This window comes from Phytophthora sojae (assembly GCF_000149755.1).
Source record: "Phytophthora sojae unplaced genomic scaffold PHYSOscaffold_6, whole genome shotgun sequence".
Taxonomy (NCBI): Eukaryota; Oomycota; class Peronosporomycetes; order Peronosporales; family Peronosporaceae; genus Phytophthora; species Phytophthora sojae.
The window spans coordinates 1,405,696-1,433,207 of NW_009258120.1; the positions used below are offsets into that span (position 1 = coordinate 1,405,696).

Here is a 27,512-nt window from a genome sequence, read left to right on the forward strand (position 1 = left end):
TTATGGATTCCACTTCGTGCTTTTTGGTGTCCTTGTATTCATTCGTGAAGCGCAGATAGCTTTAGTTCGAAGGCAGCTCCTCCACTTGCATGTCCGCAAACTTCTCAGCCGCCTCCTCTGTAGAAACCTGTGGGTTAATACAGACCCGTTCGCCTTGCTTCCAATTCACCGGCGTCGCCAGGCTCTTCTCATCCGTGAGCTGCAGCGAGTCCAGCACCCTCAGCACCTCCATGAAGTTGCGCCTTGTACTGGCCGGATACGTCAACATCAGCCGCACTCGCACCCGCGGGTCCAGCACAAACAGAGTCCGAACAGTGAGAGGCATCCCCTGTTTGTCCAGATCGTCTTGGGACAGCATGCCGAGCTGCGCTGCGATGGGGCGGCTGGGGTCCGCCACGATGGGGAAGTTCACTTTAGCCCCCGCGTACTTCTCGATGTCGACGATCCAGCGCTTGTGGCTGGCCACGTCGTTGCATGACAGGGCGAGCAGCTTCACTCCGCGTCGGTGGAACTCGCCAGCCGGCCCACCTCGCCCAGTTCCGTGGTGCAGATGGGCGTGAAGTCGTCCGGATGCGAGAAGAGCAGCCCCCACGAGCCCTTGAAGTACGCGTGCAGCGAGCTGGAGCTATCGTCGCTGGCGTCGAAGCGCAGATCGGGGAGCTCGTCCAACAGTGTGACCCCAACGAGGTTGCGCATGGAGAAATCGCGAAGTGAGACGAGAGCTGCTCGACGCGCGCAAAGCTCGAAATGGTCGTCATCAGCTTGACAAGCATGCGAGTAGTGGGTCATGGAACATTACGCCGGCAGTTTTTTTCCTTACCGTAATTTACCACCGAGAACATTCCTGAAACCTTCTTTCGGGACAGCAGCGATTTCAACGACGACCCCTCTCGACCACTTGAGAGCGAGAGCCACGTCTTTTCGATATGAGGGTAGTTTTAGAACCTCTGAACCGGTCAGATCTAATAGACGTTGATTTGACGACGCCCACTTTATAGCGAGAGCCACGTCTTTTGGATCTTAGGGCGTTTCGGGACCGCTCTTTCAAACTCTTTTGATAAAACCAATAGAACATTACGCCAGCAGATTTTACTAGTACCAGTCCGTTCCAAATCTATTGATATGTACCACTATTTAGCTTGTTCCTAAACTATAGGAAAATACTAGTACTAGTTTCACTATGGCCAGAATCTGCAGATCGATCGAGAGGAGGCAGAAATGAGGCAGTAGTAACAGAGCACGTGATGCACCGTGGAAGTCGTCCCTTCCGCGCAAGCTTCGACTTCGACATGTGTCGAATCTTGAATGTGTTGTCACCACACAATCGTTCATCACGCATTGGAGCGTCAAGAAGCCCGCGTCCAGTGTTGCCGGCGGCAGCTCGTCCAGCGCCACCTTCACGTTGGCCACCAGGTCGTCGAGGGTGTGGGCGGCCATTCGCTCTTGTCGCGACTGTAGGGCGTTGAAGACAGCAAGATCCAATACGTTCATATCAGGGCTGTTAGGCGGTTGGAACCGCAAGTGTACATCGCACCCGGAGGCGTTTACTGCCTGCCTCCACGCCATGTCGTCTGGCTGGATATGCGGGGAGGCGTTGTCTTGCTGCACGGTGACACGCCTCCCGTCCGCCGCACCCGGAAACTTTGCTTGGATCGATGGGAGCACGTGCTCCACCAGCATCTTGCGGTAGGTCTCCTTGTTGACGGCCACCGGATATGGCACCAGCGTTCCAGCGGGGCGATTGCGGCTGCTTCGTTTCGCTGGCTCGTGTGTCAAAAACGCCCAGACCCCCAGCTTTCCATCAAATAACTTGCCCGTGATGGGGTCATGGCGCGGGCGGGCTACTGCTGCTAGCATCATCACATTGGGAATATGACGCTTGCTCTTGAGTCGATGCACAGGCTTGGGCTCGTCCGGTCGAAGCACGAATCGACGCTTCACCTTGCAGAGATAGAAGAGTTTTTCATCCACGTGGACTACATCTTCCATGTCACTGAAATGATGCGTTGCTGCACTTACGTGCCCCACACTAAATGCAATCCTCGACTTCTTGTTGTCGTCCGACAGCATGGGCTTGGCAACGGACGTCTCCACACGGAGCTTCCCGATGCTCACCTGTCGGAACAGCGTGGTTGGTGGGAGGAAACAGGCTTGGGCGGCTGCACGGATGGTGCTCCGGCGCTGCGGATCGACCGCGCGGAGGCGCTCCAGCTCGCGGGAACGGTCGACACGTCTGCGCCCAGTGCTGCGCATTCTTGTGGGCGATGCGTACACCCCAGTGCGTTGAAAGTTGCCCAGGGCCCGGCGCCAGATACGGCTGATGGTCTGAGCGCTGACCCCGAAGATGTCTGCAGCAGCAGACAGCGCACCACGCGGTAGGGCGCCGACTGTCGCTCGGTTGAGGAGGGCCGACACCACGAGGGCACGTTCCGCGTCCGAAAGGTGCTTGGTCTTGGGGTGCGAGGTCTTGTTGGGGTGCGACATCGAGTAGCTTGTTGGGTTTGGTAGGTGGGTGCTTGGTCGGGGAGGGGCGAAATCGTTAATGGCAGTGGTGGCTTCTTCATCGATGAAAGCATCATTGGAGCTTAAGCGCTTCCCCTGGCGCCAATTTTTCGAGCTGTGCGGAGCTCTGCACACCAGTCAAACCGCTATGAGCAGGCGGTTGCATTACTACCAATCACACGGGCATACAACTATTTTTAACCAATTGCGAGCCAAACGTGCTCAAATCTCCAGTAGATCTGGAACGGACTGGTAGTTCGGACCAGCGTCTCATCATTGGTTGAAAATCTATGTCACACACCTTCATGTTCGCTTAAGTACGCCAGAAATTCTACCTCCTTCTTCCTCATTCCAGAATCTGCCGGCTCGAGGAAAGATGGTGAAGCTCTTCTGTGCGATCGTTGGCGTGGCGGGCAGCGCGTTCGAGGTGGATATCGACGAGGTGCATCGGCGATCAAGGCGGAGAAGCCGAACGACTTCAAGGACATCGATGCAGACAAGCTGCGGATCTTCCTCGCGAAGACGGCGGACGGCGCGTGGCTCTCATCGAAGGACCCTGATGTGATTTCTGTGCGAAGCGGAGGCATTCCTGAACAAGTGAAGACACTGCTAAACGAGCAAATCGATCCAGCAGAAGAGATTGCCGATGTCTTTGCACCAGCTCCGCAGAAGAAGCAGATCCAAGTGCTGGTGGTGGTTCCGGGTCATGTTCGCGTTGACATTGGTGGAACTGCTTCCAGAGCGCTGAAATATAAGCGTACGTATTCTGGCCCCTAATTGTTTGAATATGTTGTTGCTAATTTCTTGTGTAGAGCAGGATTCAGACGGTGGATCATCAACGCTCAATGCTTCGTACCTGCCATATTGGCGGTCATTACAATCATTGTTTTGGCCTATGGAGAGAATCCAACCGACGAAAAAGGATGTTTAACAGTTCCTGGCCGCTCGCTTATCGTGTGTCAGATGATTGGTGTTGATATTGCGATGGGGGCGATTCTGTCATATTCGCAACATTGGAAATCGAAGCTTGACAACATGATCGAGGAAGCGAAGGACGAGACACCGTTAAAAGCCCAGCGACAAGAAATGACCGACCTGACTTTTGCTGCTGAAGCCCAGCATCAAGAATTGACCGATCACACTTCGCTGCTTCCTGCTACTGACGACAACCTCAACAACAACAACCCTCACAGAGCACAAAGAGAAACAGAGGAAGAGGAAAGAGGAAATGAATAATTTTATGGAAGCATGGTGTCTTCAACTTCTCAATTACCAAGTATTTGTTGATCGATCGTGATAAATATAAAGTTAGTAATATAGTAACATGGCGTACTCTCCTGAGCAATACCAAGCTAGCAAGGAACGCATCAAAGCAGCACAGAAGCGCTACTACCAGCGCACACGCGAAGCCCGTTTATCTTATCAAAAAGACTGGTTGACAAGAATAGAGATCAGATTCGAGCTCGCAAGCGTAAACCCAAAACCGACTTATTGATGGTGAAGTCGAACTTAATAATGAAACCGAACTTAATTAATTAATTAATTTTTTTCTCAAAAAGTCAATCCCAATATAGTCAAAGACAATGGCTTAAAACCTCCAAAAAGGTATAAGCCAAATATTTGAATTAATTAATTTCAGAATATTTTGTAAATGACTAAGATATAAAGTCGATCCTGATACAAGGTCAAATAATTATAAAGTCATATCTACGGAGAATAATATAGTCAAGCATATATAGGCAACATGTTTGCATACGAACTCGAAGGATTAAAGTGATTAAATATTCAACCCATTCGATGGGGTAGTAGCTACCGTATTAAGGTACGTGGCAAGACGGGGCGCATGGTATACATTAGCAACATTTCCCACCCCACCAACCAAAAATTGGTAGCGAAGCAGTACCAGATCAGTCTAGGCAAGCTCCAAAAGAATGTGGCTGCTGATTTCAAGGAAGACAGTAAGTACCGCTTCTACCAAGGCAAGAACATGGAGTCGCACCTCTACGAGGGAATTCAGCCTGCTGAGTTCTACGACAAGCTCGAGAACGTGCTCGCAACCCAGAAGTCTGCCTTCAAGGTCAACATCGCTCTTGGATACAAGCTTGTCAGCAGAACTGATGACAGCGAGACTCGCTACTTCCACCCGAATATTAGCAACACGTCTGTATTTAGCACTCCTGTAGCTATCAACAGCAAGGCTGATATTCGTAAGTAGGTGATCTCGGAGATTTGCTTCATGGAGTTGGCTGACAAGCTCAACTACCCCAGCTCCGGGTACATGGTGAAGGGGATTACTGGCTTCAAAATCTATATCTACCAACGCGACCATGCTCTGGGTGATAGCGAGGCTGTCATTCCTAAGGCGATTCGTGATAACAAGCACGTCATCAACTTCCCCAAGACGAACAACAAGTGTGTCTTCCACTGCATTGCTTATCACAAGCAGGAGGGAGCCAAGAAGGATCCTCGCAGAATCCAGGCTCTGGTGAAACAAGCCTTCAAGCAGTACTGTTCGTACAAGGAGATCACCTACACTCTGGGTCTGTTCCGCAATTTCAAGCCTATCGACATTCTCCAATTCGATGAGCTTGAGGAGTGCTTCAAGCTGAACATCAACGTCTTCAACATGGATGTTGAGACTGGCAAGGTTGAATGCATTCGCTGCTCGGACAAGGACTATGATTCGATCAACATCCTGTCGCACGAGAATCACGCTCTCTACATCACGAACGTTGGTATGCTCCAGCAGAAGTACCAATGCTCTATGTGTGAGATGGTGTTTGTTAGCTCTGATAAGCTACGCAACCACACTAAGAACCAATGCGAACTCGTGAACATCGAATCGTTCCCAGCTCAGCCAACCATCTACCAACCCGCTCCGAACAGCATTCGTTCCATGCTGACTAAGTACTCCATCAAGGATGCTGACCATTACATCGATCACTTCATTGTCTATGATTTTGAGGCTATCCTCAAGCCTACGGGTGTCAAAAACGGAGTGAATACTATCTTCACAAACGAACACATTCCTGTGTCTGTTTCCGTGGCCGACAGCTTGACTGAGGAGGTGCGATGCTTTGTCAGCGATGACCCGAAGGAGTTGCTCAAGGATATGTTCCAGTACATCAAGGAAGTTGCGGCTAAGATTCAGCAGTACAATGTCTCGAAGTACGAGTCTTTGCTCCGCAAAATCATCAACGTCCATGGTTTGACTGACGCTGAGGTTCCTGGTCTAGACTTGGGTAAGACGTACAAGATGGATGATGTCAATGCTTGGATTCAGAACGGGGAGTTTGCTTGTTTCTTCGATTTCCACAGCAAGCTCACATTCGGTAAGAAGCGCTCGGATTATGGCAAGCTGAAGCAGTGCATTGGTCAGGTACCAGTATTCGGATCCAACTCTGGACGCTACGACATCAACCTTATCAAGGCGGACCTGTTTGCAGTCATCGGTAATGACAACATCACATCAGTCATCAAGAACCCTAGCTACATGTGCATCGCCACGTCAGACATGAAAATGCTTGACATTAGCAACTATGTTCCGGCAGGCACCAGCTATGCAAAGTACTTGTCGACATATCTCGGTGAGTGCAAGTGTGATGACAAGATTCGATGCGTCTGTGGCCTAGGAAAAGGCATCTTCCCGTACGAGTACATTACTTCATTTGACGTACTCAGTCAGCCGGAAGTCCCTCCTAAGTCGGCGTTCGACAGTGCTCTTCGTAGCACTAGCATCAGCGATGAGGACTATGTGCGGGTACAGTTCGTCTGGGAACACTATGGCATGAAGTCAATCAAGGATCTACTCATTTGGTACAACAACCCCGATGTAGTACCCTTCATCAAGGCCATCAAAGCCCAGCGAGAACTATTCAAACGTTTCGAACTTGATATGTTCACTGATGGTGTGTCGCTACCTGGTCTCTCTGAGAAAGTCATGTATCAGACGTGCTTCAACAACCTCCAGCAACCAAGTAAGGAGCCTGCTGAAGCGTTTGCCTTTCCCGCTAGTCGCTTAAGTGGATATAAGACCCAGGATGCTGATGCCGATCGTGAATTCAATATGACGCTAGAACACCTCAACGACTTGCTAGAGCGTGTGTGGGCTATGCTACAAGCAACTCACAGCTGATACTGCCTCGGCTGACCGAATCAATAACAAGCTCGGACACATCGATGGTAATATCTTGATCAGCTGTGTGGGATGCAACGTTGCTCGCAAGAACATGTCGCTAAAGGGCTTCCGCCACAAGAAGCTACTTGAATTCAACTCAGACAGGTTGGTGTACAGTATCGATAGAGAGGAGAAGGACATCTACACCAAGATGAAGGCGAACATTGCTGGTGGTCCTTCTATCATCTTCAACAGATACGCAAAACGCAACGAGACCAAGATTCGAGGGGGTAAGATCTGCAAAAAGATCATCGGCTACGATGCTAATGCTCTGTATTTGTGGGCACTTGGTAATGAGATGCCATGTGGACGGTTGAGTACCATCGAGGCATACACAGGGATCGTCGATGATATTGTAAATGACAAGATCTTTGGCTTCCTCGAGTGTGATATCCGTACACCAGAGCACCTCAAACCCTACTTCAGTGAAATGACCCCAATTTTCAAGAACACCCTTATCGACTGCAGCGATCGGAGTGTCATCGGTCAGAACATGTTCGAGTACAACGAGGAGCGCAAGCAAAGCCGAGCAAAGCCGGCTCGCAAACTCATCGGGAGCTACTTTGGTGAGAAGATCCTCATTTTTGCACCACTACTCAAATGGTACATTTCTCATGGCATGGAGATCACCAAGACTTACAGCTTCATCAAGGCTAGCTCTCACAAGGCGTTTGCTCCATTCATGGAAGCCGTATCGAACGCGCGACGGGAAGGTGATGCCGATAAGAGTAAGGCCATGATTGCTGAGATGATGAAACTAGTAGGCAACTCCGCGTTCGGTCGCAGTGGCATGGACATGAGCAAGCATAAGGAGGTCAAGTATGAGTCGGATGAGAAGGCAATTAAATCGAAGATTGAGCACTTCACCTTCCATGGAATGGAAGAGTTGAATGATTCATGTGAATTCACAATGAAGAAGAGAAAGCTCAACAACAAGAACCCAATTCATCTCTCGATTGCAATCTATCAGCTCGCTAAGCTCCGCATGCTCGAGTTCTACTACGATTGTATTGACATCTACTTCGACCGCTTGAATTTTCAGTATCAGGAGATGGACACCGACTCTGGCTACATCGCTTTCAGCTGTGAAAAGCCATTTGAGGAGTGCATCAAGCCTGAGCTTCGTGAGCATTTTCAGCAGCACAAGTATGAGTGGTTCCCACGCGACTATAATGAGACTGTAGCCAAGTTTGACCGTCGAACCCCTGGTTTATTTAAGGAAGAGTGGTCTGGTGATGCTATGGTATCATTGGCCTCTAAGAACTACATTTGCTACCTACCAGACGAATCTTACAAGGTCAAGGTTTCAGCGAAGGGAGTCCAGCAGAATGGTGGACGAAACGGTGATGTTCTCAACCCAGATGGGTTCGAATCAGTTGTTCGCGATCGCATCACGCTACAGGGCACCAACAAGGGGTTTAGACTCAGTAAGGAGAGTAAGTCAATCATTACGTACACCCAGACTAAAACATCTCTAAACTACTATTATGACAAGCGTCGTGTACTTGCGGATGGTATCACCACCGAACCGCTCGACATATAAGCAACTACCTGGCAGGGGATTTTTTTGTTTTATAACCATATAGAGCGATGGATCAGCTGTTGTCCAAATTATACTATGACCCCAAAACGGGCTATGTGGGTGCCCAAGCCTTATACCAGAAGGCTAAAGAACTGGAGCCGAAGATTACGATGAAAATCGTCAAGGAATGGTACTCAAACCAGAGCGATATTCAGCGATTTCAGGAGCAGAAGAAGCGATACGATGGGTTCAAAATCGCATCGACTAACCCCAATTCATGGCAGATGGACTTGGCGTTTTGGGAGAAAAGACCAATCTTGACTGCGATCAACATCAACTCTCGCCTAGGCTACGCAAAACTACTAGCCAACAAAACTGGCCCGACCGTACTAGCAGCAATTAGGGTTTTTGTCCGCCTCCATAAGGTTAACATTCTTACAACCGATAATGGTTCAGAATTCATGAACCAACAGGCTCAGAAATTCTTCAAAACTAAGAAAATTGACCATTTCAACAATGAGCCGGGAGATCACGCCAAAATGGGTAAAATTGAACGCTTAAATAGAACTCTGAAGCAGCGCCTTGTAAAAATCGAACCAAAGCGACTAACCCAGAAGCTCATAGCTGCTGTCATTGAGAACTACAATAGCACCACCCATCGATCGATTGGTATGACCCCCAACGAAGCTAAAGGTAAGGTAATTGAATCTGAACTAGTCCACAACCAGGCTGAAGCCGAGAGGATTGAAAACGAGTTCGAGGTCGGCGAAAAGGTTTTGTATAGGCCAAAAAAGAAAACATTTGATAAAGAAGCAGCAAGATGGTCTAAGGCTGTGTATTCGGTGGTAGGTATTGATGGCTACCGCATCCAAATCAAGTCGAAAAACGGACACACTCTTTCTTTACAAGGGGCCAAACGATCTAAGAATTGTTAAAGCAGAAACATCTGAAGCTACTATCAACAGAGGTGATATTTTAGAGGTGGAGAAGATCTTAGACCACAAAAAGATGCGATCCGGCAAGTACAAGTATCTCGTTCAGTAGGTCGGTAATGAACTTGACTCCTGGGAGCCACAAGATAATCTTAGATTAGTCAGTAAGAACAAGAGATCAACCTTAGAGAATGAGTACTGGAAGTCGATAAAAAATGAGTCGAACTAGCTTCGAAATAAGTTTAATTGAGCAATCCTCTGTAAGCGTTGACTCATCTATATCTATCAATCTATTTTCCAAAAATAATGCTTAAAAATATATGACTTCATACATAGAATGTGTCGCAACTGCGTAGAGAATCAACGTGAGCTTGTACAGCTCCGAAGAAAGCTGTGGATAATTCAAGAGGTTAGTCGAATCAAAAATGAACTCAGAGATTTAGACCCAGTAGCCAATTTCCGGAAAACCGTGTGCAATCTACAGTACCGCGACCAGTTAGAAACGATATTTGGTGTGCCGTTTCATTGCATCAAGGATCGATACATCAATCTCCTCAATGAGCGAAACCGTATCTGTCATACGTATCAACCATTTAGGCATGACTCCGTTATGCCAAGCTATTGGTGAGTATGTATTTAATCGATGCTAATATTTTTTTATGACTACCATGATATAGTTAGACGATGTTTCCCAACTTTACATCCCTCGCTCAACGAGAGCAAAAGCGGCAGGAGCTACTCGAACGAGCTGAGCGCCGAGTTCGTCAAGCCAAGTCCAAGCGCCTTATGTACGAAGGTGCATCATGGGCTAGCGATATCGCGAATGGTATCACTACTGTTCCAAAGAAATCGACTCACGTTGATGCTTCCAGTACTGCTAAGCCCAAAACCAGTGATGGTTGGGTCCACGTGAGCCCCGATATGACTGATGTTGGAGTTGATAATAGTGCAAGAATGACAGATGCTGGTGTTGGCCCTGATAGTCCACTGCCGCAAAAGCCCGTCGAAGAAGATTTGTTCGACGAAGGCAATGCTGAGATGAAAAATCAAACAAAGTCAAAGGAAGCGGTCGCTAAAATCTTCGAGGTTTACCCCATCCTTGCAGAACTAAATATTCACCCTATTGCTTCCAACGGCCGGCAGCTTACTAAGTATTATATTGGGATGGATGCTAAGGTGTACAGTATTAAACTGAGAAAATATGTACTAGTTCCGAGCATTGATTGGTCTGAGACGTATGACCATATTGGTGAGGTATTAATTAATGATGTCAGATTCCTCGCATACGTCAATAAGAAGGAGCGACGTAATGAAATGGGTAAAGAGGACAAAAATAGCCCATACCAGGTTTGGCAAAATATCGGCTCAAAAAGAAAAAGAATCAATGCCTCAGAAGGAGATTATTCAAACCTCTCTAAGCAGAGACTTGACGACAGTTTTGTGATCGATACTGGAACATCCACAAGATCCGATCAAATGGACAGCAAGCTCAAATTATTTTGGACAATTAGAAAAAATAGGGAAGTCCTTGAATCTAACGGATTGATAAAGAAGATTGTACCAATTCTTAATGGTTCCGCAAAATCTTCTCCTATTGACGAAGATGGCTATGTTTTGGATCAATGGCAATAGCATTAGCGTTTACGGGAAAGATAGCGATCGTGTGAAGCAAGCAATCACTCAGAAAGTGAACTGGATAATGACATTCCAATCTCTCATTAATATGACTAAAGCCAGGGGCCTCGAGTTAGAACTAGTTGGTAGCAATGAAACCAAACACATAAATGATTTTACCCCAGCTAATGGTGAAGCTCAGCATGGGTTAATGAGTGGTATTGATGAAGACATGGACCCAAGCCTATCAAACGCTGATAACGACGCCAAGAATATCTTAACTGATTACTACAGCCAGTTGCACGCTAATAGTATTGATATTCCATTTCGGCTACAACCAATCGTGAAAATCAACGGTGTTGTTAAGTCCCATCCATCATACTACTTTGGGCAGCCATCGGGGTCTAGACCCCTAAATATTTTAAATCGTGAAAACAAAGCACACAAGCAGGTGAGTGGTGTAGCTTGGAAGGGGCTAATGAAGAATATCATGTGGATGGATACCTTTTCGTCCCTACTCAACGGGGTTGAGGACTTGGACCGCTATCTTAATGAGGTTGAATACCCCTTCCCATCGAGCGATGAAGAAGCAGCTAAGATACTTGAAGAAAAGGAGCTTGATAAGAAAAGACGTAAAAACCTGGATGCTAATCTTGAAATATGAATGAGGCTATTCTAAAGTCTGTACACGATATTAGACAGCAAAGCGTTGAAGAGTATGAATACGATGACAGCTTGCAAAAGCTTCATGATGAGTCAAAAGCAGCTTTTCAGACATACGATGAGGCTCAGAAACGCTATGAAGAAGCAAAAGAGGCTGTTAGAGGGAATAACTCAAAAGCAGCGAGATCGGTGTTGAAGGCCAGCTATGAAGGCGACAAAATCGATATATCAAACGAAGGCTAAGCGATACGCCGAGGCAAGCAAGGTATCCGGCAGTGGCGTTAAACGAAAGCTTCAAGGTCGAGGATTGCGCGGTGCAGGTGTTGCCCCGCTGGAAGGTGTAGTTCGCCGAGGCCGTACCTACAATCTCAATGAGATCCAAGGATTAGCAACACCGTCAGCCTACACATACAAGCAGATCGGAAGCAAGTATATTCGTATCCCCGACCTTGATGCTAAAAAGCTCGTGATCGTTCAGCCGAATCGGCGTAAATGTGGTCCTAAGTGGGAAATCAGTGATAGCCTCCAAGCCATGATCAAGGCACTTGTCTATAAGAACCGTATCGATCAATCCGCTTACGATAAGCTCAGCGTTGAAGATAAGAAACTGTTCAAGGAGGTTCTATCGATTACTCATCTCCAATACAGCTTCCACGATAAGTTAGAGGATCCTCTAGATACGCTTAGGGCTGAATACGATAAGCTAAAAGGAGAGCTACAACTCGGAAATGACAACCCCAGTATCATCAAGCAGCTCAAGTCTCTGACGGTGGATATGTACAGCAATCGACTAATTGATGATAAAGAGTTCAACGATATTATCACCCGTTTATTATAAAACCATGTTCTTCTTCAATTCGCGCATTATCTACAGTTCCGGAGGCAGCTATGGTGACAATAGCGACCTCAACGTCGCTGAGCTGAAAGCTATCCTGAAGAACCTCATCATTCATGATCGTCCCCAGAAGACCCAAGTCGCTGTGTGGGCTACTGACCTCGACAAGTCGACCAAGAAGGTGGAGGCATCTACCCAAACGGAAGGTGGTCGAGTCTGGGCGTACCAGCCAAAAAATGAAAACAGTCAAGACGTTTGCACTTAAGCAATCCCATTTCTAACAAGCTTGTTTCGATATCCTCGATAAACACTGATTTTTTTGTCGCTGATGCTGACCTCGAGGATGGCTGACTCTCCGTCAGGACGCTTTGTAGGGAGGAACACAGAGTCGCCAAGAACAACGATTTTGTCAGCCTGTAGAAGGCTAGATCCAACGATCTGATTTGGTTCATCATTAGAGAGATTCGTTCGCAAATCTTTGCTTGGTCCGCAGCCCATGATTCTATATTTACTCAGACATAATCGCTCTCAACTCATTTTTGCTTCTATGGCATCCAGCCTATCCAGTACCATCCAGCCTATCCAGTACCCCTTGCAAGCACTTGTGAAGCAGGCATACGATCTTTGGGTAATCGAGCGTGAGTTGTGCACCATCGATATCTCCCTCCTGCTCAGCTTTAAGAGATTCATTTTCGATAAATGAAATGCACTCTACGCTATATTTAGAAACATCCTGGGCAATGTATCCAAGCTCTCTTTTATCGGGCGTTGACCGATACGAAAATAGTTTCGGATCAACATTTCTTGCAAAATCAGCGGTATCGACTATTGGTCTTCAAACGCCGATCTGACGTAGTGATGTAGCTCCCGGCAGATACTAGCATCGAGTTAGCAGATTTGATGCTTACAACTATGCTAGCCAGTGGACCGATAGTAAATGTTGTTTGTGATTTGGTCAGAGCGCCATATCCTAGACCAGCAGCATCAATCGTTTGTGAAACAGAACCATTTACTTCCATATACCCGCCAGGCGAGGTAGTCTCTACTCCAAGTCGGCCATTGGAAAGCAAAGTCATATATGTTGTGTTATTGGTGCCAAACCGTAGATCATTTGCAGATAAATTTCCAATCCATGTAGAGTTCGTAGACGTACTTTTAGTACCATTATGTACTTCGATCTGAAATTGCAGGGGCGTAGCATTAGAACTTTGGAATAAGCAGCAAAGAGTATAGTTGCCATCTAAATAATTGGTCCCATCGCCGGTAATCCTGAGGTATTCCGTTGATGCTAACTTGAAGATCCGATGCCAAGCTCCGTTAGAGCTCCTATAGTGGTTATTACGGGCTGATTAGCATATCCGAGAAAGCCGTTGATCTTTTTCGAAGAATCGATCGTGAGATCTCCATTACTGATCGAAACATTACCCGATTCGTTGATACGGATAATCTCAGTGAGCGACCCTGCTGTCGTTGTGGTTAAACGATGGTTAATCGATAAATATCCTGTACCATTGCTTCCGCTACGGGTATAGATAATGCTCGACCCTCCCGTAACCGACGCGATAGAGTTCGTAGTGATCCCGAAAACCATACCAACGCTATCTCCAGCTACTGCTGACGATTTACGAATCGACAGTCCGTATTGATCGATAGCGCTTCCAGCTATTGGATTCGTTGTATTAACGATATCGATAGTAGATAACGAACCAAGCGACGTAATATTTGGCTGAGCCGCGGTTTGTAGCGTTCCAGTTATTGATGTTGCTGTGAGCGATGAGAGTGTCCCTAGGCTAGTGACATTTGGTTGAGCGGCGGTTGTTAGAGTGCCTGAAATTGTTCCTGCGGCAAGTGAGTTAAGCCCAATTAGCGTTCTTGAAGCTCCTGTAAACGATATGTTTCCGGCAATTGTAAGCCCTGTTAAACTACCTAGAGATGTGATATTGGACTGAACCGCTGTCTGAAGAGTGCCGGTTAGTTGACTAGCGCTCAGAGCATTGATTCCAGAGACATTCTTTGATCCATCAAGAACTAATGCTTTGTTTAAATCAGCCGTGCCTGGAGTAATACCAACTACATAGGAAGGGGGAGCTGATACTGCTACTCCATTGACGGATAGACTACTACAACTAATCGCTCCAAGACCGCTGATGTCCCCACCACTTCCAGGGACAAGCGCTACGCCAGGCGATGCTACGCCTTGAGAAACACCGGTAATGTATGACAAGCGATAGTCATACTTGTTTAGATAAAGAGTCTGAGCATAATCATACGTTAGATAACCGCTGGCATCCAATTGGAGCAAGAATGCCGGATTATAAATCGGGGATGTGAATATTGGACTAGGATATGAAAAACCTGAACTCATCTTTGTTTGATCCTATATAGTTTAGACGATAATCATGAGCGGTATTCCAGATTTCGGAGCTTCAATCCCTAAAAAATTCAAAAGCGCCTCTATGGGTGATATTCCAGCACTTGACATCAAAGCGCTGTTTAGAATAGTGGTTCTGGGACCATCGTTCTCAGGGAAGAATAATTTATGTATGTTCATCCTCAAGCATTCTCCTCACGTATTTGCTCATCTAACGGTCATTGCTCGCAATCCTCACCAGGAGTTATATGACTATCTTCGTGATAAGCTTGATGGCGTTATCACATTCGCCGACCCTGACTCGCCTCCGAGTGTTGACCGGATACGTCATACCCCAATTAATTCCAATAAGCCTGAGCTCGTCATCATCGATGACTACAGCAACGATAAGCTTCTTCAGAAGAATTTGTTCTCACATTACTTCACTAGAGGGCGCCACTTCGAGCTATCAACCATCTTCTTGAGCCACAGCTACTTCGCAACGGACAAGATGATCAGATTGAACTCAGAGTACGTAGCGATCCTGAAAGCTAACTCTAAGCGAGACCTCCAGATGGTTGTGAAAGATTTTAATATCAAGGGAGTAGATGAGCGTTCAATCGTCAATTATTACAACAAAGCCACGGAGCGAAAGGGCCAAATGCTCTTCATTGATTCCGTCAAGGGTCAGATCAGGTATAACTTCGATAGACCGATTCGTATCGAGGACTAATTCCAATTTATCAAACAAAACTATGCCTACAAACATATAATCAATATGTCCAGCTTTATCAAACTCGACAGCACCAATCTGGTACAAGATGGAACCAATTCAACCTAGAAATACTCCTTTCCCGGATCGGCGGCTGACTTTCGTGATGTAGTTTGCGCCATTCAATCGATTTCGATGTATAATAGCGAATATAACATTGATTCAATGCAGTTTCAGAACACAACGTTCAAAATCGAAGTACCTACCGCTGCAACTACATCGATAATCAGTGTATCCCTTCCTGATGGAATCTATTCGTATGATGATATCAATCGAAGCATTCAGACTGCTCTTGTCAATGCTGGAGCGTATGTAATTGATCCGTCGGGGAATAACGTATTTTATATCAAAATGAGTGCTAACAGTGTCTATTATGCTTGTCAGCTTGATTTCTCTCCTACGCCTACAACTCTACCAACCGCAGGAGGTACATGGACCAGACCTACATCTGGTTTATACTCCACTGGCGGTACAGGGTTGCCGACTACCACTCGTGTTCCTCGCTTGATCATCGATAATGCTGAATTCGGGAAAGTAGTTGGCTTCACAGCAGGCACATACCCCTCCTCACCAGCTACTGTTGCAAGTGCTCAGTCATCGAACATCATCCCTCAGATTCATCCAACCAGTTCCTACATCGTTCGTTGCGATCTGATCAAAAACGAATACGTGGCTTCCGGTGATATTGTCAGTGCTTTCGATCGAGGCGACGCTGCTATTGGAAAGGTCATCTCATACAAACATCCCAGTATGCTTGGATGAATTGCCATAATGGTTCTCGAGCCAGTATTACACTCAGTATCTATAACCAAAACGATAAAAAAGTAATCTTCAGAGATACTTCAGTATCCATTATGCTTCTTATTCGTCCAAAAAAATAACTCATCTATGCTATTTTTTATGGCGTCTACAACGTAAATGAACCGCCAGTCTTACCATTCTTACGCATAGCTCGCAGTTTTGCCATTCGTTCTTTCATCTCCGGCGACCCCTTCGCTGGACGTTTCTTTGCTACGCCTACACCATAACGGCGACGAACCTCCTTTCGCACAGATCTGATTAGATCCTCATGTTCCGGCTTGGTAGCTTTTGATAGAAGGAACTCCTCTCCAGCATCGACCGCATCCGTAATGATTCCCCTACGTTTCGCGTATCCAAGCGCATTCTTAGCAGCCTTCTTTACGTCAGCCATGGATACACGTCCTCCTTCCTTGTCGCTATCGGAATCGTAAATACCGATACCGGTTAGGGACTTGATTGCAGCTCTGGCTGGAACAGCAGCCGTTGGCTGTCCAGCATATGTTGCTAAAGCAGGAACAGCCGCATCAACGGCTTTGGATAGAAGACCTGAATTCTTAGCAAATTTGTATGCAGACTTGATACCTCCCCACACCTTGGACCAGATAGAACCACCTTGAGCCTTCTTGTAGCCCTTCTTCACTTCGTGCTTGGTAATGTCAAGTCTTACGCCGCGCCCAGCCTTACGAGCCTTGAGCGCCTTTTCAAACGAAGCAGGGTGGAGATGGATAACCGAGCCACTACCCTTTAGTTCGCGTGAGGTTAGGCTGAGCTTACCAGTCTTGAAAGCTTTGGTAAGCTTTCTCGCGGGAATATCACTGGAGATTGTTAATTCACGATACATGATTACTATATACGTTGAATTAAATGTATTCCAGAGTTGTCAAATTTAGATCTTTCATTGTTTTGAATACATCTGGATTACGGTATTGCTTCGAATATAGCCATAGGACACAGAATGGTCCACAAGAGTCTCCATAGGTTCCTTGGTATTGCTTGGTGTTGTATCGATCGATACCATACTTCTTCGGTGGTCCTTCCCCCATACTATCGAAGAATTCACCATTATGAGCCGCCGTCCAGTGTCCTACCTCAAGATTAGGAGGGCGAAGTAGAATCAGAAATGACCCATTCTTGGGGAGAGGGGACTTTATCTCATTTGATTCGAATATATTATCGAGTTGAACGTTCATTTTCTCAGCGAGTTCGATGAGATCATGATCTGAGGTGATTGGCTTGATGAGGTGCGACATAATATTTAATTTTACCAAGCTATATTAGGATCCATATAGATTCAACGATGAGCGAAACTCAACTATCCGATCTGTACTTGTACCAGAGCTCGCTTAAGAGCGACCTGGAGATCAAGGTATCTTCGAGCAAGCGTGTACCGCACGTTATTGACCTAAACCAGGGTTCGTACCAGAATGGTGTCATCACTATCGATGCTACGGCTCAGCTTAACGGTTCCGAGGGCTTCGCAAGCCTCCGTGATGCCTACATTATGCTTCCCTACAAGGTCTCAATGAAGAATGGTGGCACTGCTCAAACTGCCGCTGCCAATCGTCTATGTCTACTCTAAAATGCGGAAATTGGAACGTTATTGATAGTCTGAGTCTGGAACTCAACGGAAAGACTATCGTCTCTATGGCTGACTACAAGCTCTTTTGGAACAACGTTCGTGCCCAGACTGGCTACAGCCCTCAGTACGTTGAAAAGCACGGAGCTGAATCGTTCTTGTACCCTGACGCTGCTCAGTCGGTATCATACAGTTCTGGATCCGCATCTACCAGTGGTGATGGATATTCAAACACCATGGCATTCTCGTCTTCCTTTGCTGTCTCGGCTCCTCCTGGTGGTGCAACTATTCCTAATGATGGTTTCGTTAAGCGCCTTCTATCGAATCCTCCTACGGCTGGCGCTGACTTCTCCAGCTCGTGGCCGTCGGTAGGTGGTGCTGCTGCATCGACTACCATTTCTAACCAGACCTCGCGTGGAGCTTTCGTAGCTGGTGGTACTGCTGCTAACGCAATCATGGGAACGTGGAACTACATGCTTAAGATTAAGCTCACCGATCTGCATCCTATCTTCCGTGAGCTTGACTTGATGGCTAACCCTCAAATTCGCCTGCGTTTCCGTGTGAATCAGGGAACGTCTGTAGTCGCGGTAGATGCTTCAAAGGGTATGTCACTAACCTCTACTACTCTATCGTCTGGTAATAGTTGTCCGGTCATGATTGCCGCTTCTGCTACCGGTAATCCGATGAATGGTGTGCTTGCCGCATCTGCTGGCTTTAGTGTTGCTTAGGGAGCGGTTGTAAATGCTCTTGAACCTACCATCGATGGTACATACATGCCTTTTACTACTGCTCGTTTGTATGTCCCTTTCGTTCATCTTGAGAACCCTCAAGCTATTATCTCTAAGCCGGTTAAGAAGGTACGCTACAATGATTGCTACGCACAGTGGTTTTACCAGCGTGCTAGTATTGGTAAGTCCTCGACTCAACTAAATGCTGCTTTCGATCTACAGCTATCGTCAAGTGTTAAAAACGCGAAATATGTTGTGCTTTTACCATTCGCGGAACAGACAAACAACTTTGCTTCTGCTACTGTTCAGCGGTTCCAGAGCCCCTTCGATAGCTCTCCATACACGCTTCAGCCCGGGTCGTCGATTCGCAACTTTAACGTTCGTATTGGCTCGACTCAGGTGTTCAATATCAGTCATGACTATGATTTCCACCACTTTACCAACGAAATTGCTAAGATTTCAGCGATTAACGGAGATCTAATCCCTGAGCTCGTAAATGGTCTACTTGACTATCAGACGTGGTCGCTCACAAACCGCATGCTTATTGCCGATGTCAGTCGCCTGACTGAGCGCGATGTACCTCAGGCTATTCAGATCCAAGGTACGAACGCCGGATGCCAAGGTGTGAATATGCTGATCCTCGTAATTAGCGAACAGGAACTAACGTTCGATAGACTAACCGGAGAGGTTCTAGACTTCACTACAGCGTAAGTAAAAAAAAGATATATTTTTAGTTCAGTTCCTTGAGTAGCTTTGGACACTTGTCAATCACGAATTGACTTTTACTTAGCCAATCGAGATAGCCTGGATCCAATTTACTGATCTGCTGTAAAGATTTGCCTCGATACTTACCCCACGTCATCATATAGGAGTTATCGTTATTTAGGAATCTTGAGTAAAGAAAGATTTCATTTCCTCGCTAATGTTGAGACTGGGTTGGTTGTGAATCCAACGACAGTATCCAGGATCATTCTTGAATACATCCTCAATGGATTGACCTTTGTATTTTCCGAAAGATAGTTCGATCGTCATGTTCTATGTGTGGGTATCTATATACATAGCCTCTTAATTTTTTTGAGAAAAATATTAATTCTGAAAATGACGTCGTAATGTGCCAGTAATTATTGGGAGTGGTCGCGCGTCTGGTCACTGGCTAACGGACGCCTCCTCGAGCTCTGAGGTGGTTGAGAGGTCGTGTAGGTAAACGGACGACTATCCACAAAGATCGTTCTAGCACCGTTCTCGGAGGTAAATTACGGTAAGAAATTATGAAAATAAAAAAACTGGTGCCGCGACCCACTACTCATCCGGAAGTTGTTGCCCTTTTAACCGGTATACCGGTACCCACACTTCAACTTTGTGTGCCGCTTGTGTGTCGATCGCCCTCCCAAAAAGTACGAATTGACCTTTGGACCACACATTCCTATCGGCATTGTAGCCTCCCTTCGATAAGCTAAGCGGTCGGAATAATGTGGAGTCTCAAGGCGCTGGAGCGGGCCCTGCCCGTCGCTCGCGGCGCGCGCGTGGCGTTCGCCAGCTCGGCTGCTGCTGCCTCTGTGCCCGCCTTCGAGGGCGTGCGCCTCAACAACCTGCGCGACAACGACGGCGCGCACAAGCGCGGCAAGCGGCTGGGTCGCGGTATCGGCTCGGGCAAGGGCAAGACCTCGGGCCGCGGACACAAGGGACAGAAGGCGCGCTCCGGCGGCGGCGCCGGCCGCGGCCCCGGCTTCGAGGGCGGCCAGACGCCGCTGTACCAGCGCGTGCCCAAGCGCGGCTTCAACAACAAGTTCGCGACGCCCATGGAGACGCTCAACCTGGACAAGCTGCAGCTGTTCGTGGACATGGGCCGCCTGGACGCCAGCAAGAAGATCACGATGAAGGAGCTCGTGGAATCGGGCATCGTCACGTGCTCGCGCGTCAAGCACGGCGTCAAGCTGCTGGGCAACGGCAGCCAGCACCTCACGGCCAAGCTGGACATCGAGGTCTCGCAGGCATCCGAGTCGGCCATCAAGGCCGTGGAGGCGGTCGGCGGCAGCATCGTGTCGGTCTACCACAACCGCCTAGCGCTGCGTGCGCTGCTCAAGCCGCACAAGTTCGAGACGATCCCGCAGTCGGCGCGTCCTAACCCGAAGAAGCTCACGTACTACACCAACTATGAGAAGCGCGGCTACCTGTCGCCGGAGATTCAGGTCCAGAAGGCGCTGGCGAGCGCCGCCGCCGACAGCAACTCGCAATAGACGATATGTGGGAGTAGGGATGGAGAGAAAGAAGAGGAGGAGAGGAGAGGCGACGCGACGCTGTGTGAATGGAGTGGGTGCGCCTGCCTCTCTTTTGAGCCGAATTGTCTGGGGTTTATCGCTGTTGCTTCTTGCTGCTGCTTAGACTAACATCTACTGACCCTTCTTCTCGCTCTTTCGCTGCTTCGTGCGCTGCCACCGCGAGTACTGCACGACGCCGTCCATGAACCAGAGGAATGCCACTTGAATGACGACGATCAGGGGCAGTGCCACGGCCTCCAGCACAGTGTTGTGCATGGGCGTGACTCCGTTCGACAGGATGCGAAGCAGGTACACGAGCGGGTCCGTCGTGATGCTGAAGTGGCCCTTGGCAATGCCGTTGACCAGCGTTTGCGCCGCCGCATCCGGCGAGAGCGGGGTGCTCACCCCCTCAATGGTCTTGGTCTCTGGAGGCGTCAGTGCCATCTCGTGTTTGAGCATGGGCGTGTCGACGTTGCCAGGGTAGAAAATGCTCACACGGATGTCGTAGAGCTTCAACTCGTTGCGCAGCGACTCGGCCAGACCTCGAAGCGCGTACTTGGAGGACGAGTACTGCGCTGTGCCAATGCAGGCCATCAGCGAGAAGGCGGACCCCACCAGCACAATCTGCCCTCCTTCCTGACCACGCTCGCTTTCATGCTGCTGGATCATAGCTGGCAGCGCAGCGTGGACGACGTGGAGACTGCCGAAGTAGTTGATGTCCATCGAGCGCTTGAAGCCGGCGACGTCCTGGTCCATGAAGTAGCCAGGCTCCACGATTCCAGCACTGCAGACGACGTGGTCCGTTGCTCGCTTGTGGAACGCATTGGCAGCCTTGACTGCCTTCTTCACCGCTTCAGGGTCGATCACATCGCAGGACTGAGTAAACACTGGGACGTCTGCGTGCTTGCGCACGGCCTCAATCTCTTGCTTGGCCGCGTCTAGCTTTTTGGCATCGCGAGCAATGATGGAGACGTTGGCGCCAGCTCGCGCGTACTTCTTGGCGGTGGCCAGTCCGATGCCGGAGCTGCCGCCAGTGATAAACACATGCTTGCCGTCCACGCGGAAGCCAGGAGCGCGCACCTTGGTCACCAGGAACAACTGCCCATGCACAAGACACAAGTGAGGTAAGACTGGAGCGTGTCGGTCGCTTCAATTCAATTCCGTACTTACCAGCACCGAGCAGCCCGCCACCGCGTAGAGCACAGTCCACTCGTCCATCGCGTTCTCCGTCGAGCGAGTCCAGCAATGCAGTGAGTTATCCCACGATGTGCCTGCCGCCCCGCTCAGTGAGCGGCTCACCTGGGCCCAAACGAGAAAACGTGATTTTCACAGACGAAAAACGCAGAATCACAGAGCGTGCAGCAATTTCACAGAGCAACGTTTATAACAGCTGACTCGACTCCCAGTGTAACCTCCAGGGTTACACTTTTGGTAGTCACTATTCTGGATGTATGACCTCTCATAAAGCAATCCTGCCGACAGAATTGCTATGCTGGCCTGCAGTCATCACCTAAAGCTGTGGACGGCGTCAGATCCATCAGCAGAAATAGAGCACTAGCACTGTCACTACCGGCTGAGTGCCAGCAGAAATACACAGTGCTCCTTGCCACATGCAATTCTGCCAGCAGAAATTCATAGTGGTTTTTGCCAACTGCAATTCTGCCGGCAGAAATACATCGCGGGCCTTGCCACATGCAATTCTGCAGGCAGAAATACATCTTAAATGCAATTCTGCTAGCAGAAGTACATAAGGGCAATACCGGCAGCAGCAAATGCATTCTGCTGGCAGAAATACCGGTACTTGCGAACTGTACGAGCAAGGACCCAGCCGAATCTGCTGGGTGCTGTGTGTGTTTTCTCTCCTATGTGATATTATGCCGTGATCGAGTAGATAGATGGTATTTTGTGATGTGCGCTTGCTGCATGGATACCTGCCGCCTCGTTGCACTAAAACTGTGCTCCTCGCGACCAGACAATGCTACGAGCAGAAGTTTCATGCTACACTGCAAGATAAAAGCTGTCGATCATGATCGTGCTACAGCCTTAAAGAGGCAGAGGAGGCTGTAGTTTATGCACGGAGGTGTAGGAAGTATTTTATAATATATAATAGCGCATCCTACTCCCTGCGTCGTAGCCTACAGGAAACCTCGTCGATGGCGCCAAAGTGCTGAACGTGGTCTCCACCGGACGCAACGCCAGTCGGTCTGCCGCATGAGTCACCACTATTTGATCCTATATCGACCTGCCATAAGAGCGGCAAACGCATGGGGACTCGACTGTTTCATTACCCAACACCCAGCTTTGGGTTGCTCAGACCTTCGCAGAACGCGAGCATCTCCTCGACCACCATGTTCTCGCCAGGCCGACGCGCCCGATACGGCGCGTGGAGATGGCGCCACGGTGGACACGAAGGAGAAACGCTGCCCGGGCGCCTTGGCGCAGCCCACGGTATTGGGGTGCGCGGTTGACCTTGTTGACCTCGGCCTTGGGTTCTGGAATTTTCAGGGCTCGGACCCTACGGGATAAATAGGAAGTTGCATTTATCCCAAGAAAACCCCACGCCATAAATTACCATATAAATTACTTACGGATGCGGGTTGCGCGAAGATGGACGCGTCGCCGACAGGGTCAACATTCACGTGGGTGATTCATAACGGCAAGAGGTATACGATATAACGGGTTTTACAAACTTCTCTGCATCGATAACTGCGTATTGTGTAGTCTTATCTATAAAATGTCCGGACAATCAGACCCTTTAAATTACGAAGCCTGTGTTTTTTAACAAAAAACTTTATTTATGAAGTTTGAGAAATGGGTGACCCGTACAGCAGATGTAGCATTCAAGCAAAGAGAGCGTTTGCTATAGTCCAATATATTCAAACAGCGCGGAAAGTGGTATCACCGGTAGACTCTGAAATAAATTTCAGAGAACATCTCTTAGCCAATCAAAAAATGTTTACATGCTGAACTTCACATAAATTTCAAGAAAATTGTAAGTACTCAACGTTCTATACGGTTTGGTTGAGGTATACAAATTGGCGTAGGTACAATAGCTTTGTGTACTGAGCACATTTTATTATATTTGAGAGGAGGCATTCAATTCGGGAAGGGTACGCTATTTGGCGGTATCCGTAGCAACGCTCCGGGCTGCTACTCGAGGCATGGCAACCGCAGCCTGTGCTACTGCACGCTGTAGCAGCTAGCTGGTATTTCACTTCACTCTATGCCATTCTAGATTTATGCGGGTGATGTACACGTAGCCCTGTTTCATCCGCTTCGCGTTACCGACCCCCGTGACGATCGCGTAGCTGCACGACGCCCCCCCCTGCTTAAATACCTCGCTTTTCAGTCGAGCTACATGCGTTAATAGCGCGCCTAGTTCGAAAGTAGGAGGCAGCGGGGGTGGACTGTAGTGATCCCTCATGGGCGCCACACCACAAGAAGCCCCCATTGTACGCAGGCATTGAGCCGGCCAGTAGCAGCAATAATATGCAATAGTAAATGTGCGCAATTCTGCCGCAGAATTGCCGCGGGTTACGCTGTGCCGAAGGCTACACGTACAGGAGCGTGCTCTGTGAAGCAATCGCTGTCTCTGTGATTATGCACTACCGTCTGTAGTTTGACCCCACGCTCTGAAATATGACCCCACGCTCTGAAATATGACCCCACGCTCTGTGAAATGACCATCTTCCTCTGTGATAAGAACGCTCTCTCGGCCCAATTCCGAGGCTGTTCGCATCCGCGCGCGTCCGTCCAGCGATGGCCTCTTCGGTGGACAGCTTAACCTGGAGGATTTACTCGACACTGCGATTGCGTTGCTACCAGCGGACGCGTACGCGCTACTCCTTATCGTCGACCACGATTTGTACGAAGAGGAAGACATCGATTTCTGCTGCGGACGCGCCTACGGCGGGAGTCGGGTGGCTGTTGTCTCGTCAGCTCGCTATAGCCCTGCGCTAGACACGGTTCAAGGAGTCGAAGTGGAGCACGCTTGGCCGGTATCACACTGCCAGGCGTACGTTGATACGTGTGTGAGAAATGCTGACAGCGGTGGAGGACCGTCGAGGAAGAAAGCGAAAACTGCAGTGAGGAAGGGAACAACAGTAGCGCACTTGTCCTCAGCGATGCAGGCTGCTGTCACAGCGTCCACGTCCGCCCCCGCATCCGCTCAATCCGATGGCGCTTTGTGGCTGGCTCGAGTTTGCCGAACGGCGTCACACGAGCTTGGACACTGCTTCGGGATGGATCACTGCGTCTACTACGCTTGCTCCATGCAGGGGTCGGCTGGATTAAGCGAGGACGCGCGACAGCCTCCGTACCTCTGCCCTGTAGACCTTGCCAAACTGTTGCATGCTACTGGCGCAGACTCGACCGTGCGCTACGGGGCATTGCTCAAGTTTTGTCAGCGCTTCGAGGACCAAGACCGAACGTTTGCAGCCTTTTCCGCCTGGTTGAGGTATAAACTACCGGAAGGATCGAGTGAATGAGTTTGAAGCCCTCGAACCTGTGTGGTGGATGCAGTTCGCAGTAGATCGTTGCAGGACGCGCGCAAAACACTTCAACAACAATTATTGCTTTTCATCCAATAGAAGTGCCCTAATAAAACAATTAATTTTCACATGTACTCAATTGCGACGGCGATGGCGACGACAAGGCTGACGAAGGCGCTGGAGCTGGTGCGCAACGGCGTGCTGATCGTGGGCTGGGCGTCCATGGTAAAGGAGAACATCTTTAGCGTCACCTACGGCATCGGCGTGTCCATGAGCCCCACGATCCCCGACGGCTCGTTCGTCGTGGTGGAGCGCCTGTCGCGGCGGTGGCGCAGCTGGGAACGCGGCGACGTGGTGCAGCTCCTCTCGCCCACGCGATGCCATGGCGAGTCTGTCACGAAGCGGATCCTGGCTCTGGTAGGTGGTACTGCAGTGGGCTGTAAAGGGAGTGGTGAATGCATTCTGATAGAGATGGTGTTGCTGCAGGAGGGAGACGTAGTGGAGCTGCAGCCGCGCTTCGACAAGAATCGCAAGGGCAAGATCACAGTCCCGAAGGGCCACGTGTGGGTGGAAGGAGACAACCCCACGTGCTCCGTGGACTCGCGGCATTACGGCGCGGTGCCCGTTGCTTTGCTGGTCGGAAGGCCGCTTTTTATTGTAAGTTTTGGTAGCGAGGGCTGGTAGATTGAGAGGGAAGAACCATAGCTGACTGGCAGGTGCTGTTGTACGCAGTGGTGATGCAACAAGAGCAAGCGGACAGTCGACGATGCAGAGATATGCAAGCCTATATTGCGGGTGTATCGACCGCGTCACTAGCAGGTGCAACGAGATATTTCAGCGCTCGATCGGCGTCGAAGCACTGCTCCATCACTGCTGCTTACTATAGCTCGCTCAACTTCATACCCTTGCGCCGTCCTGCCTCCGCCTATTTCCTATTGATTTCCTCCGAAGCCTATTGCGTCATGAGCTCTCGGGTCGCTTTGTTCCGCAGTTGGCGCAGAAGTTGGCCTGCTCTGACGGGTAGGTCGCCTGGCACTGCGGACAATTGGCCGGCCGCTTCTTCTCACTCTCCGCAGATTCTCCGTCAGCTGCCGCCTGCTGCGCTCGCTGCTTGGCCTCGTAGACGGAGTGGTAGTAGTCCATGCGCTCAAGCTCCTCCCTCCCGTCCGCCAGCAGCGCCCGTACGCGATCCGGGTCCTGCGTCATCATCTCGTCGCGAAACTTCATCTGCACGTACGCAGTCATCATCTGGCGCTGCTCCCACTGCGGACAGCGGCGCGCCGAGCGCAGACACTGCGCGTACAGCTGCAGCACCGACCGCTTCAGCTTGGTCGTCGTGGCCGATGACATGCTTCTCGAAACTCGGGTAAATTTAATTGTGGCAGCATTTCAATTCGGGCTATAAAAAGTAGTCGACTCATGATTGGCGGAAAATCGATATTCAGCCAATCACAGCCGGCCGCACATTCCGGTAGTCCAGACGCTGCCAGAGCCGCCCGTCTTGAGGGAAGCAGAGAGAGCCCAAGCAGGAACCGACAGCAGCATGAGCTCCCGCACGCTCAGCCACGCCCTCCGCGGCGGCCTCAGCGTCAACGTGCGTCGCCAGGCGCTGGCCACCCGCGGCGGCCACGCGCACCGCCCGCCCCCGCCGCCGTTCGCGCGCATCAAGGAGGCGGCCGCGCCGCTGCACGAGGAGGCGGAGCTGGTCTGGAACGACGGCGTGGCCCCCGAGACGCTCATCGACTTCGACGCGCCGCACATCCCCAAGTACCAGGCGCTGCGACACTGGCTCTACGGCCTGGGCGCCTTCGCCACGCTCATGGGAGTCGTGACGCTCTACAACCCGGACTCGTGGCGACAGGCGGTGCGTCCATGGAGGAGGAGAGGAGGATCCGTCGAGCAGATATACTAACGCGTGCTTGTTATTGTTGCATGCAATGATTGCAGTCGAAGCGCGGCAACCACCTGCCCGACCTCAAGTGGGAGCTGGGCGAGGCGGACGAGCCCGCAGGAGAGATGGACGAGTAAGATGGAGACAGGTGCTGGGAGGCTGGCAGGCTGCTGATGGAGCGAGGCAGATGCCAGTCTGCTGGAAGTTGGAGGTCATCGAACTCGCGTAACAACAGCGCACAAATAACACAGAATTTCACACAAGCGCAGCGTTCGTCTTCGGTCGAGTGCTTCTAGGTAGTCGTGGGCGAGTGCAAGGTGCACCGTAGCAGGTTAAACAGGGAGGAAGACACCAGCACAGCAGCAAGGCGTGGATGCGGCAGTTGTGTCGCTGCATTTATG

The 27,512-nt window shown here is 49.5% G+C and overlaps 14 protein-coding genes across 14 annotated transcripts; 7 read left to right on the top strand and 7 right to left on the bottom strand.

Moving 5' to 3' along the window:
* Nucleotides 1-61: 61 nt before the first annotated feature.
* PHYSODRAFT_259329 (hypothetical protein) lies at nt 62-696 on the bottom strand (the record flags this gene model as incomplete). Its single annotated transcript, XM_009532398.1, has 2 exons — nt 62-490; nt 529-696. 2 exons carry the CDS (start codon nt 694-696, stop codon nt 62-64), a joined length of 597 nt encoding a protein of 198 aa, XP_009530693.1.
* A 2,182-nt stretch (nt 697-2,878) lies between these two features.
* PHYSODRAFT_335033 (hypothetical protein) lies at nt 2,879-12,665 on the top strand (the record flags this gene model as incomplete). The annotated part of the gene is made up of 8 exons (XM_009532399.1): nt 2,879-2,929; nt 2,962-3,210; nt 4,454-4,666; nt 4,718-6,604; nt 6,669-8,115; nt 8,331-8,448; nt 12,285-12,467; nt 12,620-12,665. The coding sequence occupies 8 exons, from the start codon at nt 2,879-2,881 to the stop codon at nt 12,663-12,665; spliced, it is 4,194 nt and encodes a 1,397-aa protein (XP_009530694.1).
* A 392-nt stretch (nt 12,666-13,057) lies between these two features.
* Nucleotides 13,058-13,450, bottom strand: PHYSODRAFT_512420 (hypothetical protein; the record flags this gene model as incomplete). Its single annotated transcript, XM_009532400.1, has 1 exon — nt 13,058-13,450. A coding segment is annotated over one exon (393 nt), but the record flags the coding sequence as incomplete, so codon positions are not given.
* Nucleotides 13,451-14,325: 875 nt separating this feature from the next.
* On the bottom strand, nt 14,326-14,610 carry PHYSODRAFT_510488 (hypothetical protein; the record flags this gene model as incomplete). Its single annotated transcript, XM_009532401.1, has 1 exon — nt 14,326-14,610. A coding segment is annotated over one exon (285 nt), but the record flags the coding sequence as incomplete, so codon positions are not given.
* A 34-nt stretch (nt 14,611-14,644) lies between these two features.
* PHYSODRAFT_511443 (hypothetical protein) lies at nt 14,645-15,328 on the top strand (the record flags this gene model as incomplete). Its single annotated transcript, XM_009532402.1, has 2 exons — nt 14,645-14,929; nt 14,975-15,328. The coding sequence occupies 2 exons, from the start codon at nt 14,645-14,647 to the stop codon at nt 15,326-15,328; spliced, it is 639 nt and encodes a 212-aa protein (XP_009530697.1).
* An 841-nt stretch (nt 15,329-16,169) lies between these two features.
* PHYSODRAFT_514502 (hypothetical protein) lies at nt 16,170-17,009 on the bottom strand (the record flags this gene model as incomplete). The annotated part of the gene is made up of 2 exons (XM_009532403.1): nt 16,170-16,253; nt 16,383-17,009. The coding sequence occupies 2 exons, from the start codon at nt 17,007-17,009 to the stop codon at nt 16,170-16,172; spliced, it is 711 nt and encodes a 236-aa protein (XP_009530698.1).
* Nucleotides 17,010-17,028: 19 nt separating this feature from the next.
* Nucleotides 17,029-17,358, bottom strand: PHYSODRAFT_512651 (hypothetical protein; the record flags this gene model as incomplete). Its single annotated transcript, XM_009532404.1, has 1 exon — nt 17,029-17,358. The coding sequence occupies one exon, from the start codon at nt 17,356-17,358 to the stop codon at nt 17,029-17,031; it is 330 nt and encodes a 109-aa protein (XP_009530699.1).
* An 841-nt stretch (nt 17,359-18,199) lies between these two features.
* PHYSODRAFT_510601 (hypothetical protein) lies at nt 18,200-19,183 on the top strand (the record flags this gene model as incomplete). Its single annotated transcript, XM_009532405.1, has 2 exons — nt 18,200-18,386; nt 18,477-19,183. 2 exons carry the CDS (start codon nt 18,200-18,202, stop codon nt 19,181-19,183), a joined length of 894 nt encoding a protein of 297 aa, XP_009530700.1.
* Nucleotides 19,184-19,940: 757 nt separating this feature from the next.
* On the top strand, nt 19,941-20,811 carry PHYSODRAFT_354959 (hypothetical protein; the record flags this gene model as incomplete). The annotated part of the gene is made up of 1 exon (XM_009532406.1): nt 19,941-20,811. A coding segment is annotated over one exon (769 nt), but the record flags the coding sequence as incomplete, so codon positions are not given.
* A 51-nt stretch (nt 20,812-20,862) lies between these two features.
* On the bottom strand, nt 20,863-23,080 carry PHYSODRAFT_346972 (hypothetical protein; the record flags this gene model as incomplete). Its single annotated transcript, XM_009532407.1, has 4 exons — nt 20,863-21,828; nt 21,901-22,029; nt 22,877-22,934; nt 23,019-23,080. 4 exons carry the CDS (start codon nt 23,078-23,080, stop codon nt 20,863-20,865), a joined length of 1,215 nt encoding a protein of 404 aa, XP_009530702.1.
* A 1,372-nt stretch (nt 23,081-24,452) lies between these two features.
* On the top strand, nt 24,453-25,217 carry PHYSODRAFT_513604 (hypothetical protein; the record flags this gene model as incomplete). The annotated part of the gene is made up of 1 exon (XM_009532408.1): nt 24,453-25,217. A coding segment is annotated over one exon (765 nt), but the record flags the coding sequence as incomplete, so codon positions are not given.
* Nucleotides 25,218-25,370: 153 nt separating this feature from the next.
* Nucleotides 25,371-25,904, top strand: PHYSODRAFT_514747 (hypothetical protein; the record flags this gene model as incomplete). The annotated part of the gene is made up of 2 exons (XM_009532409.1): nt 25,371-25,574; nt 25,707-25,904. 2 exons carry the CDS (start codon nt 25,371-25,373, stop codon nt 25,902-25,904), a joined length of 402 nt encoding a protein of 133 aa, XP_009530704.1.
* A 276-nt stretch (nt 25,905-26,180) lies between these two features.
* PHYSODRAFT_513891 (hypothetical protein) lies at nt 26,181-26,570 on the bottom strand (the record flags this gene model as incomplete). The annotated part of the gene is made up of 1 exon (XM_009532410.1): nt 26,181-26,570. One exon carries the CDS (start codon nt 26,568-26,570, stop codon nt 26,181-26,183), a length of 390 nt encoding a protein of 129 aa, XP_009530705.1.
* Nucleotides 26,571-26,734: 164 nt separating this feature from the next.
* Nucleotides 26,735-27,372, top strand: PHYSODRAFT_354962 (hypothetical protein). Its single transcript, XM_009532411.1, has 2 exons — nt 26,735-27,084; nt 27,168-27,372. Exons 1-2 carry the CDS (start codon nt 26,764-26,766, stop codon nt 27,246-27,248), a joined length of 402 nt encoding a protein of 133 aa, XP_009530706.1. The 5' UTR covers nt 26,735-26,763; the 3' UTR covers nt 27,249-27,372.
* The last annotated feature ends 140 nt before the right edge of the window (nt 27,373-27,512 follow it).

Coding starts and splice junctions, on each gene's coding strand:
- PHYSODRAFT_354962 (XM_009532411.1), top strand. CDS start 26,764: ATGAGCTCCCGCACGCTCAGCCACGCCCTCCGCGGCGGCCTCAGCGTC. Junction 27,085..27,167: donor CGGACTCGTGGCGACAGGCG/GTGCGTCCATGG, acceptor CAATGATTGCAG/TCGAAGCGCGGCAACCACCT.